The sequence below is a fragment of the Rattus norvegicus genome, chromosome 11 (genome assembly GCF_036323735.1).
Source record: "Rattus norvegicus strain BN/NHsdMcwi chromosome 11, GRCr8, whole genome shotgun sequence".
NCBI classification, from domain to species: Eukaryota; Metazoa; Chordata; class Mammalia; order Rodentia; family Muridae; genus Rattus; species Rattus norvegicus.
Window position 1 is genome coordinate 78,525,859 of NC_086029.1, and position 16,287 is coordinate 78,542,145.

General features: G+C 45.8%; 1 protein-coding gene across 2 annotated transcripts in view; it reads left to right on the forward strand.

Annotated features, from left to right (window-relative positions):
* The window catches only part of Slc49a4 (solute carrier family 49 member 4), a 73,288-nt gene that overhangs the window by 24,941 nt on the left and 32,060 nt on the right, over nt 1-16,287 (forward strand). For both annotated transcript variants that reach the window (XM_039088342.2, NM_001012017.1), the window contains 2 exons: nt 10,210-10,475; nt 12,316-12,445. In XM_039088342.2, coding sequence (XP_038944270.1) covers nt 10,210-10,475; nt 12,316-12,445 — 396 coding nt within the window. The remainder of the gene's footprint in view (nt 1-10,209; nt 10,476-12,315; nt 12,446-16,287) is intronic.

Here is a 16,287-nt window from a genome sequence, read left to right on the forward strand (position 1 = left end):
AGACGTGTGCTGGAAATGTTTTAGGTAGTTTGTAAATTATATAAGCACTTGTCCTGCTTTGCTTCTATGTTAACCGTGATAAAACATTGCCTAAAACCAATGTAGGGGAGGAAAGGGTATTTCTTCCTTCTCCTCCATCACTGGGAGAAGACAGAGCAGGGACTGGGCAGAAATGGATGCAGAACCATGAGGAACAGTGCTTACTGGCTTGTTTCACTGCCTCGGACGCAGCTCAGGCCACCTGCCCAGGGATGGCATCGCCACAGATGCAGGCCTCCCTGCATCAAATTAGCCATCAAGAGAGTGGCCCATTGACGTGCCCACAGGCCAGACGGAAGCAGTTCTTCAACGGAGACTCCCTCTCCCCAGGTGTGCCAAGCTGACAACTAAGACTGGCCGGCAAAGCATTAAGAAAAAAAGTCAAGGGTTTGAAGGGAGAAAAGGGAAGGAGAAATGGCTTAGATAATCTCAAAAATTAAAAAAAGAAAAAAAAAAGATGTCCAATGACATGGAAACAGTGGCCCTACTTAGCAAATGTTGGTTTCCATCATATTCCATCATTTGAATTGATAATTCAGTCAATATTTACTTTGAATAGGCAAGCCTCTGCAACAAGGAGACTAAAAATACAGCTTGATAAAAGTTTATTTTTCTTTCAAATATTAATACTGTGAGGTGGCCCACAGCAGTCTAAAAGTTAGCAAGGTACTTAAGAGAAGTTGGTAGTTCCCACATCCTGATGATGACCACCCTGACTGTGTGACCAGAGCTGGCTCCTGAATAGGGTGTCATAGCATCTTTGGGTGATGAGCAGAGGCTGTGCGCATCACTTCTCTCTCCTCTCATTGGTGCAGGCTTATCGTGTGGTCAGGATCTCTCCTCTCATTGGTACAGGCTTATCCTGTGGTCAGGATCTCTCCTCTCATTGGTGCAGGCTTATCGTGTGGTCAGGATCTCTCCTCTCATTGGTGCAGGCTTATCGTGTGGTCAGGATCTCTCCTCTCATTGGTGCAGGCTTATCCTGTGGTCAGAATCTCTCCTCTCACTGGTGCAGGCTTATCCTGTGGTCAGGCACATCCGTCTGCAAGAGGGCAAAGTGGAGCTCAGCTGCCCCGCAGCTCCAGCCCCGGCTCCGCAGTTAAATGTGGACCTTAATAGCTCTCCTAAAGCTTGAAGGTACCACAGCGAGGTGTCACAGTTTACTTTCTAGCAGGAGCTGATTTGGGGCCCCGGGGGCCAGTTCTGTAGGATTGTTTTGTGGGGTCTTGGCAGTATGTGCATCTCTCAAGCACTTCTAGTCCCCTAACCTGTCAGAAGGTTCCCACGTGACTGCAGATTTTCAGTTCTGGTTATGGTTTTTATGCCTCTTGACTCTCCCCTTACCCTGTTTTTAAACCGCATTGTGTGTGTGTGTGTGTGTGTGTGTGTGTGTGTGTGTGTGTGTGTGTGTGTACCTGTGGGTTTGTACAAGTGCGTGCAGGCGCCCATGGAGGCCAGGAGCATTGAGTCTCCTGGAACTGGAGTTGTAGGTGGTTGAGAGCTGCCCAGTGCGGGTGCTGGAACACGACGCTTGGATTCTCTGCAGCCAGAGCAGTACGCACTCTGAACTTATGAGCCACCTCTCCAGCCCCTGCTCCCCGGTTTAATGAGGACTGCCTCGATGCTATCCTCAAAAGGAAAACTCCACCCTTCACCTGATCTGTATGTGTAGACATGCTGCAGGCCTTTTCTGTTTCCCACCATTTATGACTTAGGAGCAAGCTCAGATTGCAGTTCCTGGATATTCATTAATTCATGTTGCAGACTCTGAGCGGAGGAAAGGAAGTCTAGCAGGCTTTTGCCCCTTATATTAATGCTGGCAAACCAGCTAGCACATCCCCGACTTTGTGTCACTCCCAGATGACATCCTGAAATCAGTGTGTCTGTTTGGTTTACCAGTGTTGGTTTACCACTGTGATAAAATGCCTGGAAAAAAAAGATGCCAGGTCTTGGGAGGCAGAGGCAGGATGATTTCCGAGTATGAGGCCGGCTTGGTCTACAAAGTCTCAGGAGAGCTGAAGCTACACAGAGAAACCCCAACCCCAAAAAACAACTTAAAAAATTTAAATGTCAATTTAAGTGGAGGTCTGGATTGTTTGGGCTTTTGGGTTTTACTCCGTGGTCATTTGTCCCAGTTGCCCTTGTCTAAGGGAATGTCTCAGGTCAAAGGAAGTTGTGTACCACAAGGCAGGAAGTGACCAGCTCTCCTCCATGAGGCTCCACCTGCCAAAGGGTATACCATAGGTTGGCTTCCAAACCTCAGGACTGAGATTCTGTGATCCAAACCACAGTAATCAGCACGACGCAGGAAACTCAGTGCCACCATGGTTTTCCCATGCAGCTCTTGGTTATCCCAAGTATATATATATCTTTACTGTAGGTTTCCAGGTCGCCAGCCCTCTTGGCCTACAGTTGAAGCACTAGGGCAGTGCCAAGCATGGCGTATCCTTGTGAGTGTAGCTCCCAATTTCTTAACTAATTTCTCAATCAGGGAGCATGTTAACCTGTTCTAAAAAATAGATCCCAGAATATACCAGCTCAAACAACATAGTGTTTCTTGTTTTATCATCCAGGAAAGGCATGTGGGCTGGAGCATGAAGGTTGTTCTGTTGTTAATCCTGTGAATCGTCAGAAAAAAAACAACTCCACCATTTTGGGCCAGATTTAAAGCAAGCTTTATTAATTATTAAAATACTGACCAAGAGATGGACTTTAGTCAAGGCTATTCCCCAAAATTTCCCACCTCACCTGATGATCAAATAAGATACAGACAGCCAGATCTCTCAAGCTTGATGACAGCCATCCTAGCCAGTCAGCAAAGAAACGAGGAAGACACAGACCTGACACAGACTTCTGGCCTCCTCACCTGTGCACCCACAAAGTGACTTCTCCCACATTCACTGCACACATGTATCCTCCTCCCACATGCACTGCACATATGTATCCTCCTCTCACATGCACTACAAACATGTATCCTCCTCCCGCATGCACTGCACACATGTATCCTCCTACCACATGCACTATACACATGTATCCTCCTCCCACATGCATTGCACACATGTATCCTCCTCCCACATGCACTGTACACATGTATCCTCCTACCACATGCACTGTACACATGTATCCTCCTACCACATGCACTACAAACATGTATCTCCTCCCACATGCACTGCACACATGTATCCTCCTCCCACATGCACTGCACACATGTATCCTCCTACCACATGCATTTCACACATGTATCCTCTTAACCATATGCACTGCACACATGTATCCTCCTTTCACATGCACTGCACACATGTATCTAGCTCTCCACACACAAAGAAAAATTCCAACTTACCAAGAGAAAGAGCAATAGTACCAAAAAGAAACGCAGTGTTGTAACTTTAGTTTTTTCAAACCTTATTGTTCATGATGGCTCTCGAAAACTTTAACCTCCCTGTTAGCCCACCATCTACCAGAGATAGAGGAAAAGAAAGGATATGGGGAGTGGGGAGTGGACCTCTTTAGAAAGGTTCTTTGGAGTTCCCGTCTGTGTTGTCTGGAAATGGGCAGTTCAGGTCACAGGTCAGCAGGCAGCTGCAGCTCAGTCCACTCACAAACACTTCACAGTTCACGAGCAGTCCAGTTCAGTTCAGTCAGGTTAGCAACAGCAGTGACTCCACTTAGCAGAGACAGCCAGGCCTCAGCCTCGGCTCAAGTCAGCAGGAGGGACCAACAGGGACACCAGGAGAAGTTCTCAGCTGTGCCTCTCTCAGGGAGGTGAAGATCAGTGAAGACCCACAAGGGTTGCACAGCCAGCTGTACCAGCAAGCCGAGCTCTGTCTCCGTCACTCCGTGGAGTCCTGTTTATACCCTCCAAACATCACGTGTCCTCCACATGCCTCGCCTCAGCACATGCATCCAATCAGCCTAGGAAGCAGCAAGAAACTGCAGCCCAGCACCAGACATTTTTTTTAGTGTGTCTCTGTCTATGGAGTCCTGACAAGTGCAGCTCAACTACACAATGTAAGGTGGACCAATACATGCAAGTTGTTACGAAGAATCCTTCATCACGTGTCCTTTCACGTGTTTGCTTTAGCAGAACATCCTCTCTCCTGTGTCTGCTTCAGTGAAACGTGCTTTCACGTGTTTGCCCCACCAAAGAGCCCTCAAGTGTCCACTGCACAATATAAAGCAAAGACTTTGGAGCTGACGAGAGGGTGTGGGGCACAGTAGTGTCCATCTGATCTGAACCTGTGACCTTTACGTTATAAATGAAGGAGTACGTTATGGATGAAATAAAATGCTGCCTGTGCTGTGGTGGCTGTGGGTTGGTAGACCTGTGGTCCATCGCTGCTATAACGAGGCTGTGTACTGACAGGAGGAAAGAGTGCAAAAGTGCTTCAAGATAGCGACACAGGCAAGGGCTTTATATAAGACTCCGCCTGCTTAGAAAATGCAGCCGACAATAAACAAACAGGCTTTCATGTAGCTGAAGAGTTTTCCATACAGCAAAAGAAACGAGTAAGTGAAGAGACAGCCTATGGAATGAGAAATGACTGAGGGTTCGTTAGGAACTCCTAATACCAAATGCCAACAAACTAGCGATTCAGTCAATGAGTCGATGAAACGAGCAGCCAGTTCTCAAACAGAGAAATACAAACAGCCAGTAAATGTGAAAAAAAGCATTCACTATCATGAGCATCGGAGAAATGCAAATTTAAACATGATTGATATTCCACCTCACCTCAGTCAGAATAGAAGTAACATCCAGTCCTGCCCTAGACACAGACAGAGGGGACCTTGCACACTGATGTGAGTGAGGACATTACACACTGCTGGTGGAGTGAGAACTAGTCCAACCACTCTAGGAATTGGTATGGAAGTTTCTCAGAAAACAAAAAATAGAATGACCACATGACCTTGCAATACCACCTGCCAGTGTTTACCCAGAAGAGCCAGGGTGGACTCATCACAGAGATTCAGGCACACCGGTGTTCACTGCAGCACTGTGCACAAGAGCCGAGTTATAGATACACCCTGGGTGTCTCTCAACGGAAGAATGGGCAAAATGTGGATTTCTCAGACATAAAGAATACTGGAGTAAAGTTGTTTGCAGAAAGATGGATTCAACCATGTTAAGCTAGTTGTCAGTCTCAGAAAGACATGTGCTGCATGTTTTCTCTCCTTTGTGGGTCCTAGTCTTTGTAGATACATAGAGCCATTTGTGTACAGAAGTAAGACTGTCGAGACAGCAAAGGGGACTACGGGATGGAGGAGGGGGTAAAAGAGGGTAGTGGATATGGGGGCATGCTCTCTAAGAATGGTGTCTCAGCAAACATTCCACAGTTGCTAGAGCAGAAGGAGCCCAGAGGCTGGGACTTCTTGCCTCAGTGTGCTTGCACTGTGTCCCTGTCCTTTCTCTAACTGGTGTTTTAGAAGCTACTATTTAACAGTCCTTTAGGGCCTGGGCTTTCTGTTCCCTTCAGTGTCGGCTGTAGCTGCCTTGAGCATTCAGACATAATTGGCCAAACTTGTTTAAAGATTGAAAAGTACACTAAGTTTTCATTTAAAAATAGAAGCTCTAACAAAGTTTCCAAACTGGGGACTTCCTAGGGTCTCCATCTCTCCTTGCCTAACTTCCTCTTTCCTGGAGTTAATTCGGAACCTTTCTTGGGCTGTAAAGAAGGCAGACAGTTTCTAGACTTCCCATTTTCAATATCAGTGGGTTTATGTTGGATGGAAGAAGGCTGGGAGAAAGTTTCTGAATTGGTGGCATATTGCATCTTAGAGAAGTAATTTTTAGTTCTAAATGATTTCATATTTTAAAATAGAATTTAAGTCTGGGTGGTGGTGGCATATACTTTTGATCCCAGTACATGGAAGGCAGAGGTAAGCTGATCTCTGTGAGTTCAAGGCCAGCCTGCTTTAAAAGAACAAGTTCCAGGACAGCCAGGGATACACAGAGAAACCCTGTCTGGAAAAGCAAAGTGAAAACAAACAAACAAACAAAGACTTTAAGTAAAGAGCACTAGCTTACCCAAAGACGTATGTGCTGCGTTTGTAAAGTCAGTCAGTCCGTGGCCTCAGCAGTGAAATCATAACCTGGGTCTGGTAAAGTAGGGCTATACTCAGGATGCAAATGTCCCAGGCACTGTGTGCCTTGACTCTCTTGGCCTGGGCATACTGCCCTTATTTGCAAATGGAGAACCTTCAGACTGAGACCTGTAGGAGAACAGAGGGGTCTGTGGGTAATGGCATCACTTGGGATTCTGATTTCTAGTCTTCTGATTTCTTCTGCCTTAGCTGTTAGTTATGTGACTGAAACTCCACTCAGTGCTTTCTAGAGAAAGGGAAGTTATAAAATTATAGGTGGTATTTTTCAGTGTGTTATTAACCTCTCAAGGAAGTAGGTCTGAAATTTTAGTTACAAAAATTTAAAGGATAAAACATGTTATTTTTGAGTAGGAACCACTTGTGAATCATAGGTATGTGTTCCATGGTTCCATATTCTTTGAGAATATCGAATAGAACGAGGAGGAGTGCAGCTGTGCACAGGTGCCAACCACGTGTCCCTAAGGTCATGCCATCCACGTGTCCCTCAGGGCTTGTCCTCCGTGCTGGGCATTGGGAGCCACAGATAACCAGAACAGTCAAGGACTCAGCAGACCTCTTATGGCCAGGGCCTTACTGCAGGCCCTGGAGTGCACAGTCCTGTCCCTGTATCCCAGGCTGTGTGTGTGGGAAGGACCTCAGGATCTTACTCTCCTTGCTGCTCACTATGGAAACCCTAACTCCATCCCATATTTCCACCATGGAGGGATAAACGGGGCTCGCCGAAGCCAGGTAAGGGGGAAACGAGCAAGTGTGTGGGAGGAAGGGAGCAGCAGCAGTTAGTTGAGTTGAGGTTGGGGGACACAGAACACTCTGGAAGCCCTGGGAGGAAAGAGGCAACACAGCTGCAGCTCACGGGCCTGCACAGGCCCAGTGCACAGACCCTACATTACACCCCTCCAGTTACCTAGGACAGCTCCCGACCGTCCTTGTCAGAAACAAGTGAGTCTTAGCTGTCCTACCCCCAGCCACGTACTGCGACAGTGATGTCATGGCGACCTTTACACCCTCAACATCTTTGGTAACCGCATTAATGGTGAGCATGGTGGAGACAGTACATGTGTCACAGCAGGGTTGTAGAGGACAGTCCATTGTCCCCTTTTGCTTTGTGGTTCCCAAGGGTCAGACTCTGGTTGTCAGGCTTGGCAGTAAGCACCTTAACCTGCTGACTGCCTTGTTGGCTCTCACTTTGCATTTTTACATTGTTAAATTAAAATTTCAAAAATATTTAAATGGAATTGATCTCACATGTGCATTTCAATGACTTGAGGGTTCTAAACAGTTTAGCCGTGCACGGATCATACTTAGACAGGTCTGGGTGAAAAAGACATCACGTGGTAGCATTGTTGTGGTATCCGGGGATCTGCTGGCTTTAGAGCAACTATCTGGACACATAAACACTTTGAATTCACTTCTTTCTTTCTCTCAGAAAATGATTTCCCTTACACTAGAGATCTTTATTTTTCTCATTGTTGAGCCTAGCAGTATGGATTGATGGCATTTGGAGCTACTTTCCCTCCAAGCAGCCTGTGTGACATCCGCGGGGAGACAGTAGACCTGCTTTAACCTCCTGGTCGCTCAGCCTCTGCTCAGGCCCTGCCTCCCCCGTTCATCATTTCTTTCTGCATTCAGGAGATATTTTTTCCTGAATGGCTTACGATGCCACTTAGAGAGAGAGAGAGAGAGAGAGAGAGAGAGAGAGAGAGAGAGAGAGAATGAATATGAATAAGGATGAAACCAACATGCTGCTTAATAAGCACAGGTAGGAGACATTCACCTGTGGGTCCCTTCCCTTTCTTTCCTAGACTTCTGTGGACACCTACCTGGCTTTTTCCTTCAGGATTGCTCCTGGCTCGTGCTCTCTCTCTCTCTCTCTCTCTCTCTCTCTCTCTCTCTCTCTCTCTGTGTGTGTGTGTGTGTGTATGTGTGTGTTGTTGAGTCGGAGGGTGAAGGTGACAAGGGTTTGGTCAGTAAGAGGTAAGCATACTAGGTAGCCAATTAGGAAAAAGTTCAGGAGAGCAGTTGAGTGGAAGCTAGTGTGATTGACTGTCACTGACCTCAATGCCGAAGCCGGAAGCAGAGCGGCAGGCCTCATTGTGAGGCCCTAGTCCAATTCTCACAAGCTCCAGAAAGAGGTCTCATGAGCCAAAGGTTCCAGGAGCTCACTCAGGAGATACAGAGTCTAAACTTACCTTCTTGTTCTACAGAAGAAGTGGGATCTCAGTGTCTGGGGCCATTCGGATGTCTAGTCACAGAGCTCGCCTGAGCAGATAGTGATACAGGGGAAGTCGGGGTTCTTAGTCTCAGCAATAAAAACTGTAAGTATAGAGTGAAATGGAGACGTAAATTAGTGTGTAAAGCCCTGGAGCCGGCTAGCTGAAACACCTCGGCAGCTGCTTGGAGAAGAGGAGGGGAAGTGTGGCCTCTACTGCTGGCACAGTGGCCACACACAGAGTGACAAGGACCACACGGGAGGGGGGGAGGAAAGGGGGGGAGGGAGGGAGGGAGGGAGGGAGGGAGGGAGGGAGGGAGGGAGGGAGGTTGGTTGGCTTTAGGAAAACAGAAGTACAGAAGCCCAGAGAGTCGGGGTTGGTGTGTGTAAAAAGAGATGAAAACAAGGAAGGAAAAAAAGTCACTCCCCCTTTTGGATAATTCAGAAAATCGGGCAGACCGACCATCCTACATGACTGCAGTCTTCTGAGCCAATGTATGAGCATGGGGCCAAAATTCCAGGGAGGAAAAGTACAGTACCTTGTTGAAGACCAGTGACTCTGCCTGTCTCTTGTGGCCTAAGGAGAGTTCCTGTGCCTGGGCTGCTCCCCAGTCAGGGACTGAGCCTGCCCAGTTGAAGCCGTAGGTCCCCACCCAGGCCAGCTAGCGCCTTCTCTGTCTGACATCAGAAGAGTCTTGATTATTACTTTGTGTATGGATAGATATAATCCTAATTCCTGGCATGCAACAGGTATGAAATACTGAGCTCAGCTGTATTGTTTTCTAGCAAGCTGCAGTCTACTGGGAAAAAACAATGCATTTTGAATCTAATTTTCAATTTGCTTTGTTAGCACCTTGGCAAGTTTCTTCTGAGCCGAGGCTCTCATATTTCAGCAAATTGAAACAATAATAGGGCAAATGAACCAAGTGTCTTAGTCACTGTTCTACTGCTGTGAAGAAACGCTATGACCATGGCAACTCTTACAAAGGAAAGCATTTAATTACTATGGGTCTGGCTTACAGTTCAGAGGTTTAGTCCGTTGTCATCATGGCGGGAGACATGATGGTGTGCAGGCAGACTTGGTGCCGGAGAGGAGCTGAGAGCTCTACATCCAGATCTGCAGGCAGCAGGCAGAGAGAGACACTGGGCCTGGCTTGTGAATTTGAAACCCCAAAGCTCACCCCCAATAACACATTTCTTCCAGCAAGGTCACACTTCTAATAGTGCCCTAGTAACCAACACATTCAGATCTATGAGCCTATGGTCGCCTTTCCTATTCAAACCACCACACCAAAGTTTGCAAGTCCTTAGTTTGACTTGAGTAAATGGTGAGCTAAGTATGCGTGCTCTCCCTCCAGAATCAGCGTGCCATTTAGAAAGTACACCAGCTCACCTTTTCAGAATGTCATATTCTTTACCTGTGTGTGCGCGCGCGCGTGTGTGTGCGCGCGCGCGTGTGTGTGCGCGCGCGCGTGTGTGTGTGCATGTGTGTGTGCGTGCACGTGCGTGCATGCGTGTGTGTGTGTGTGTGCGTGTGTGTGTGTGTGTGTGTGTGTGTGTGTGTGTGTGTGTGTATTGTTGTAGTTAAACTGTTGTTTGGTTACTATCCTTTCATTTAGAAAATGCTTGGGCTGGAGAGATGGCTCAGCGGTTAAGAGTTCTGACTGCTCTTCCAGAGGTCCTGAGTTCAATTCCCAGCAACCACATGGTGGCTCACAACCATCTGTAATGGGATCTGATGCCCTCTTCTGGTGTGTCTGAGGACAGCTACAGTGTACTTATATGTAATAAATATATACAATGAATAGAAAGAAAATGCTTGCTTCAAATGTCTCACACCCTTACAACTTTTCTAATTCCAGATTAATCCATGGGGGGCAGATACTAAACGGACTGGCAGGTCCGACTGTCATGAATGCAGCGCCGTTCCTCTCCACCACCTGGTTCTCTGCTGACGAGCGAGCCACTGCCACCGCGATCGCTTCGATGCTGAGCTATCTCGGTGGAGCATGCGCGTTCCTCGTCGGGCCCCTGGTGGTTCCGGCGCCCAATGGGACAGCACCGCTCCTCACTGCGGAGAGTAGCAGGGATCATATCAAAGACCGAATCGAGACTGTGCTATACGCAGGTACTCTGGAGTTGTGTTTTCCTCTTGTATGCTCTGGTTTCTGTTCCAGTCAGTGCTCTCTAGTTCTGCTGTGCCAGGTCACATTAGAGACCTCTGAAGACTGATAGATACATGATCTCAAATGCACTTTCATTGTATTATATGGATATGCCTGTTTGAAACAACCATTCCTAGGAAAGCACTAAATGTAAAAAAGTCTTGGTTAATTTTACACTTTTAATCCACTTACAGTAAAGCACTCTAGAGCATATATTCTTGGGTCTTCTCTAGAATGGCATCTATGTAGAAAACGAAATGTCATGCTTGAGTAACGTTAGCCAAGCATCTGGTGGTAGTATTCAGCCTGTTTCCTCCCATTATTGGCCACATTCTTGTATCTTATTAACCCCAGTCACTCACAGTTTATTCTTCGTTGCTCTCCGTCTGTCAGTCTGTTAACCATGCTGATCGTTCTGAACAACCTCTTACATCCATCCCCTTGTTACTGTGAGTCAGGCCCTGTACCCACTCCTATTAGATCCTTTCTGTGCCTCCCCCCATATGCCTGTGTCTTGCTCCTTGTTTATAGTTCTTTGCTGTACCCAAAGCACTGTGCTCAGCCCTGAAAACTGGTAAGATCAGTACTGAGACCACTGTAGTACAAACAGGGACATACGAGGTGGGGGACCCTTCTCCTAGGTGTAGGGAGCCGTCGAAGGGTTAAGGGAAGCTCTACCAAGGGCACCATAATGAGCAGCATTGGGCATTCCATAGGCATTCACCAGATGTTCAGATAGGTTAGGGTGGCCCATGTAGGGGACCTGAGAGGGTAGGGTGTGACCCCGTTTTGAAGTGGCCCTGGTGGTATACGTCAGGAGCAAATACTTAGGAAGTTGTACAGATAAGGGACTGGATTATGCTGAAGTGTGCCTTGACCAGCTTGCTACGAGTTAGACTCCTCGTGCATACTTGTCTGGCTGGGCTGGGATTGACCTGGTTCCTGCTCAGCAGTGGTTATAGGCAGACACAGGCACAGAACAGAGTGGGGTGCCATGCTGAGTGCCCCGACACTCCCAGGCCGCGGCAGCAAGCTTACCCAGATTGTGGGCGTGCGTGCTGTGGAGTTCCTTAGAGATGTGGGGTCCAACCTGGAACCCGAGGGTGGGAGGAGTTAGCAGAATCCCCAGTGGGCAGCAGAAAACGGAGAGACAGAGCCGTGGAGGAAAACTCCAGTGAAGAGAGGCTGGCGCGTTCAGACAGCTGGAAGCATAGGTGGCTCAGACCGGGTGAGCATCAGTGAAGCCAGGGGAAGCCTCCACCAGAACAGGACAGACCCCGGAGTTACCTGGTGAGATTGCATTCCGGGGTTGGCGTAGAGGGAGTAAAGCTGAACCAGGGAGAGGGGAGGCCATTTTCATTTACACTGCGTGTTTATACGCTCAGTCTCTTCGTTTCTTATTTTCAGTTGCTTCCTTTTCTCCTTTAACTTTCTTGTGCAGTGTGTGAATTGAATCAGACGTCTTCTCCATCAGACAGAACCCTATCCTTTCTGGTGCCCTCCCATATTCCTTCTTTCCGAGTTTGTGCTTATTAGAGTCATCTGAGGCTGCTCGAATCTCTCCTACAGGGTTTGGGTGGGCTTCAACCTTTGGCGATCTGGCACGAACCGGCCCCTCTGTGCGTCTTCGTTCGTAGCGCGCCTCCTACTGGTGGCCTGGGGAACTTAGGGGTACACACGCCCAGGCGCCACTCTGTGCTGGTGTAGGCACCACATTTTGCTTGCCTTTGTTGAGCTAGGTATTAAAAAATAAGTGTTGACAACTGTATCGTGGGCAACCCTTCGCTTTCATTTTTCTTTCAGAATTTGGAGTTGTCTGCCTAATATTCTCTGCCACGCTCGCTTATTTCCCGCCTCGGCCTCCGCTTCCTCCCAGCGTTGCTGCTGCCAGCCAGCGGCTGAGTTACCGGAGGAGCTTTTGTAGGTTACTAAGGTGAGTAGACTCCGGGGGCAGCTGTGTGGCTGTGGCTGTGTATTCTGTGTGTGGGAGGAGGGGGGCTGTCTGTCTGTCTGTCATGGGGGGCACAAATGTGCCACAGACCATGCATGGAGGTCAGAGGACAATAAAAACAGTTCTCTACTCCACCTTTATGTGGGTTCCGGGGATCAAACTCAGGCTGTCAGCCTTGCTGGCTGGGCAAGTGCTTTACCCGCTAAGCCATCATCTGCCCCTGGTTCTTAATGTTCTAGGGCAGTGTTTTTCAGCACTAATCAGATTGTAACTAATTCATGCTAATATTAATTAAAATACTAATTATTTAATTTTCTATCAGAAATATATGTTGAAAACTCATCCCACACCAAAATGTCATTCAGTTTTACTCTATCCACATTCCATATAGAATATTTAAATTTTTAAAAATATTTAAGAAATTAGATCTCTTAATTTTTATAAATAATTTCTGTTACATAGAAATTTATACCATATAGTTTGTGAAATTATAGAATTTTCATATTGTTATATTTTTTCCTACCATTTGGGTTCTTTATTATGTGTTAACACACATTACAGAGGTGCTAGTCAACACAAAGTAAAAAATTGATATCTTTATCATCTAAAGCCATCTCAGTGTACCCCCTGTTTAATCTCTCCCTTGCCCCCGTGGTAAATTCCTTGCAGTAAAGAACTATATCATGGTATCCTCTCTATGAGTACCCAGGTCACATATATCATCATAAAAGTTTTTAGTATCTCACTAAGGAATGTTAGAAGGGAGTAAGTAAGATTCATTTCGGTAGCATGTTTTGTTCAGCCATATATATCTAAGCATTATCGTGACATGCAGTCAGTATTAAACTCAATAATAGCATATTTACTGTTACTGCTTTTAGTGTCTACTGCGTGTTTGCCTTTGAACACATCTCAGTTTGGACTCTGTTTTCGTTATAAATAGTTGATATATATTTAAATTCCATCAGATTTATTGTTGAAAAGTACTCATTGAGCCATATTTCCAATGTTTTACTTTTTATCTGGAATTAAAAATAAATCATTGTATTCTCATACCTTGACTGCACAGGTCCCTGATGTTAAAGGACAGGTCAAGTCTTTAGTTTTTTCTCTTAATTTTAAAGATTTATTTATTTATTATATGTAAGTACACTGTAGCTGTCTTCAGACACACCAGAGGAGGGCATCGGATCTCTTTACAGATGGTTGTGAGCCACCATGTGGTTGCTGGGAATTGAACTCATGACCTCTGGAAGAGCAGTCAGGTGCTCTTAACCACTGAGCCATCTCTCCAGCCCTTTCTCTTAATTTTAAACAAAATTTCCATAGCTGAAATAATAATCTTACTATTTCGTCATCTAAACCTGCTTTTCTTTTTGTGCAACAACCCCAAAAGCCTTTCATAGCTAGCCCAAGTCCATGTTCAGATCTGTCAACAGCAGTTCATCTATCTGTTATCATCTATCATCTATCTATCCATCTATTTATCTATCTTACCTATTTTCATCTAAGTTCATCTTTTTCATCATATGTTCCCACACACATACACACAATAATTAAATAAATACAACAAAAACTATTAGTTAATTGGGGTCTGCAGCATACATTTGCAAGGCGAAGGTTTAAATAACAGTACTTTAAATGTTATTTATCAAGGCTTTTCTCAGCACAGCCAACAGCAGAACTGACTCGCCGTGGAAAATGCGAAGCCCAAAAGGACATTATGCTGACTTGCAAATGAATTGCTCTGACAGGATGACTTTATTCCTCTGAGCAGGATGTCCCTGGCAGGGCCACTCTGTGTCTGCCGAGGGGTGGATCGTAGTCTCCTCCTGAAAGGCCACGCCAAGCCTGTGCTGTGTCTTAGTTTGTTTATTTAGCATGGTGACCTACTGTCTCTGGATTTGCAAAGAACTTTAGAAATTCTTACTTCTTATTCTGATTTTTAAAATGTTTTTGATTAAAAGGAAAAGCTGCCTCTCTAATTTGCAATTTCATTATCTGGATACAGGAAACCCATCAGCAAGTGTCCTCTAGAGTCCAAGTGTCCACCATGCCATTCCATTCTCTTAAAATGCCCGTGTAACCTAAGAGACCCTTTGTGAGTGGTGGCAACGTGCTTGGTGACGGCTGCTGGTTCTGTGTGAGGGTTGAACCCGGTCCCTCAGAGCACGCCAGTACTTTATCCCTTTACTTTACGTCCATCTGTGTTTTAGATTCCCTACCTCTCATTCCCCGCCCATGTCTCGGGTGCGTTCTATGAGCATGTCTTTCCCTCTTGGCTTTTGTAAAACAAACACACACACACACACACACACACACACACACACACACACACACACACACACACACACAATTTCTCATGGATCTAGTCTCAGTTTACATCATTCTGTTTGGATGCTTTGTTTTTGAGACGGTGTCATTTTGCTCAGGATGACCTTAAACTCACTCTGTGATCAGGATTGACATCGAACCTCTGATCTTCCTGCCTCCACCTACCTAGTGTCTCCATCTCTTAAGTGCTGGGATTGCAGACATGGACCACAGTGCTATAGGGCTGAGAATCATTCTTAAGACCTTATGCCTGTACCACAGGAACGGCATTTTAAGCTTTCGGTTGTAGAACTTATAATATGAACATACTAGAATTAATACAATCCCTCTCCACTTCCGAGAACCCCGTGCCAGCAGTCACAGATCACAGCCACCTTGTTTTATCTCCATTTGCTTCCCTCAGTTAATGTCATCCCAGTATATGCAATATATGTTAAAATATGCATGTTGAAAAGACCGAGATAAGATCGTACTGTGTCACCCAAACTTTGCTCAAATTCTGGATCCATTTGCCTCAGCCCCTATTTAAGAACTCTTTTTAAAAGATAAATGTAGTATCATCATAACTCCAAAGGCCCTCACAGCAACTTACTATCATTTGCACTTTCTTTTTTTAAGTTTTCTTTAATGATTTATTTATTTTTATTTTATGAGCTTTGCTATTTTGCCTGCATATATGTGTGAGGGCGTCAGATCCCCTGGAACTAGAGTTACAGACAGTTAGGAGCTGACATGTGGGTCCAGGGAATTGAACCTGGGTCCTCTGGAACAGCAGCCACAGAGCCATCTCTCTGGCCCCAAGTGTTTACATTTCCTGTTGCCTCATGAGGTTTTTTTCAGTCTTACTTGAATCAGGATCTAGATTAGGGACAAACCTTACATTTGGCTTGAATTCCCAGTGGACGTCACATTATCAATAGTTTGTAATTATCTGATTTCTCCACTATGACAGCTATGAGCTTTTTTAAAAATTTATATTAGGTGATAATTAATAGGTTTAGACTCTCATCTTGTGATTTGTGGCTTTTAGGTTTCATCTGCATAAGGTGCTCTCCGGAGTTTTGCCCAATTTTTAATGGCAGCTCTTAAATGGTTTGCATATTTTAAGTATAAATCTCTGGTGATCTAAACATTTTCAAGTGTCTATCCCTGGTCTGCCGTCTGCCTAATACTTTTTGTGTATTTTTAAAAATTATTGTCTGTTGGTTTTCTCTTTCCCATCTGGGTTTTTATCCCACCTGAGTAAGTGTTGTTGGCAACTGGTATAGAAGGATATTCTTCCTCAGATGGTAGGCAGATCTAGAAGTATCCCAGGCTCTTGGCTGGCAGTGCCATTGTGTGTAGCATTTCTGTGTCTTGGTCTCCATGCTGCTCCATGGCCCTCTTTGTTGTGAGCCAGTGCCACAGTGTCCCTGCTTTGGCCACTTGGTTTGTCTCCCTATCTCAGGACAAGGGCTTCCATGTCAAGTTTTTTTAAAGGGTGACTTGCT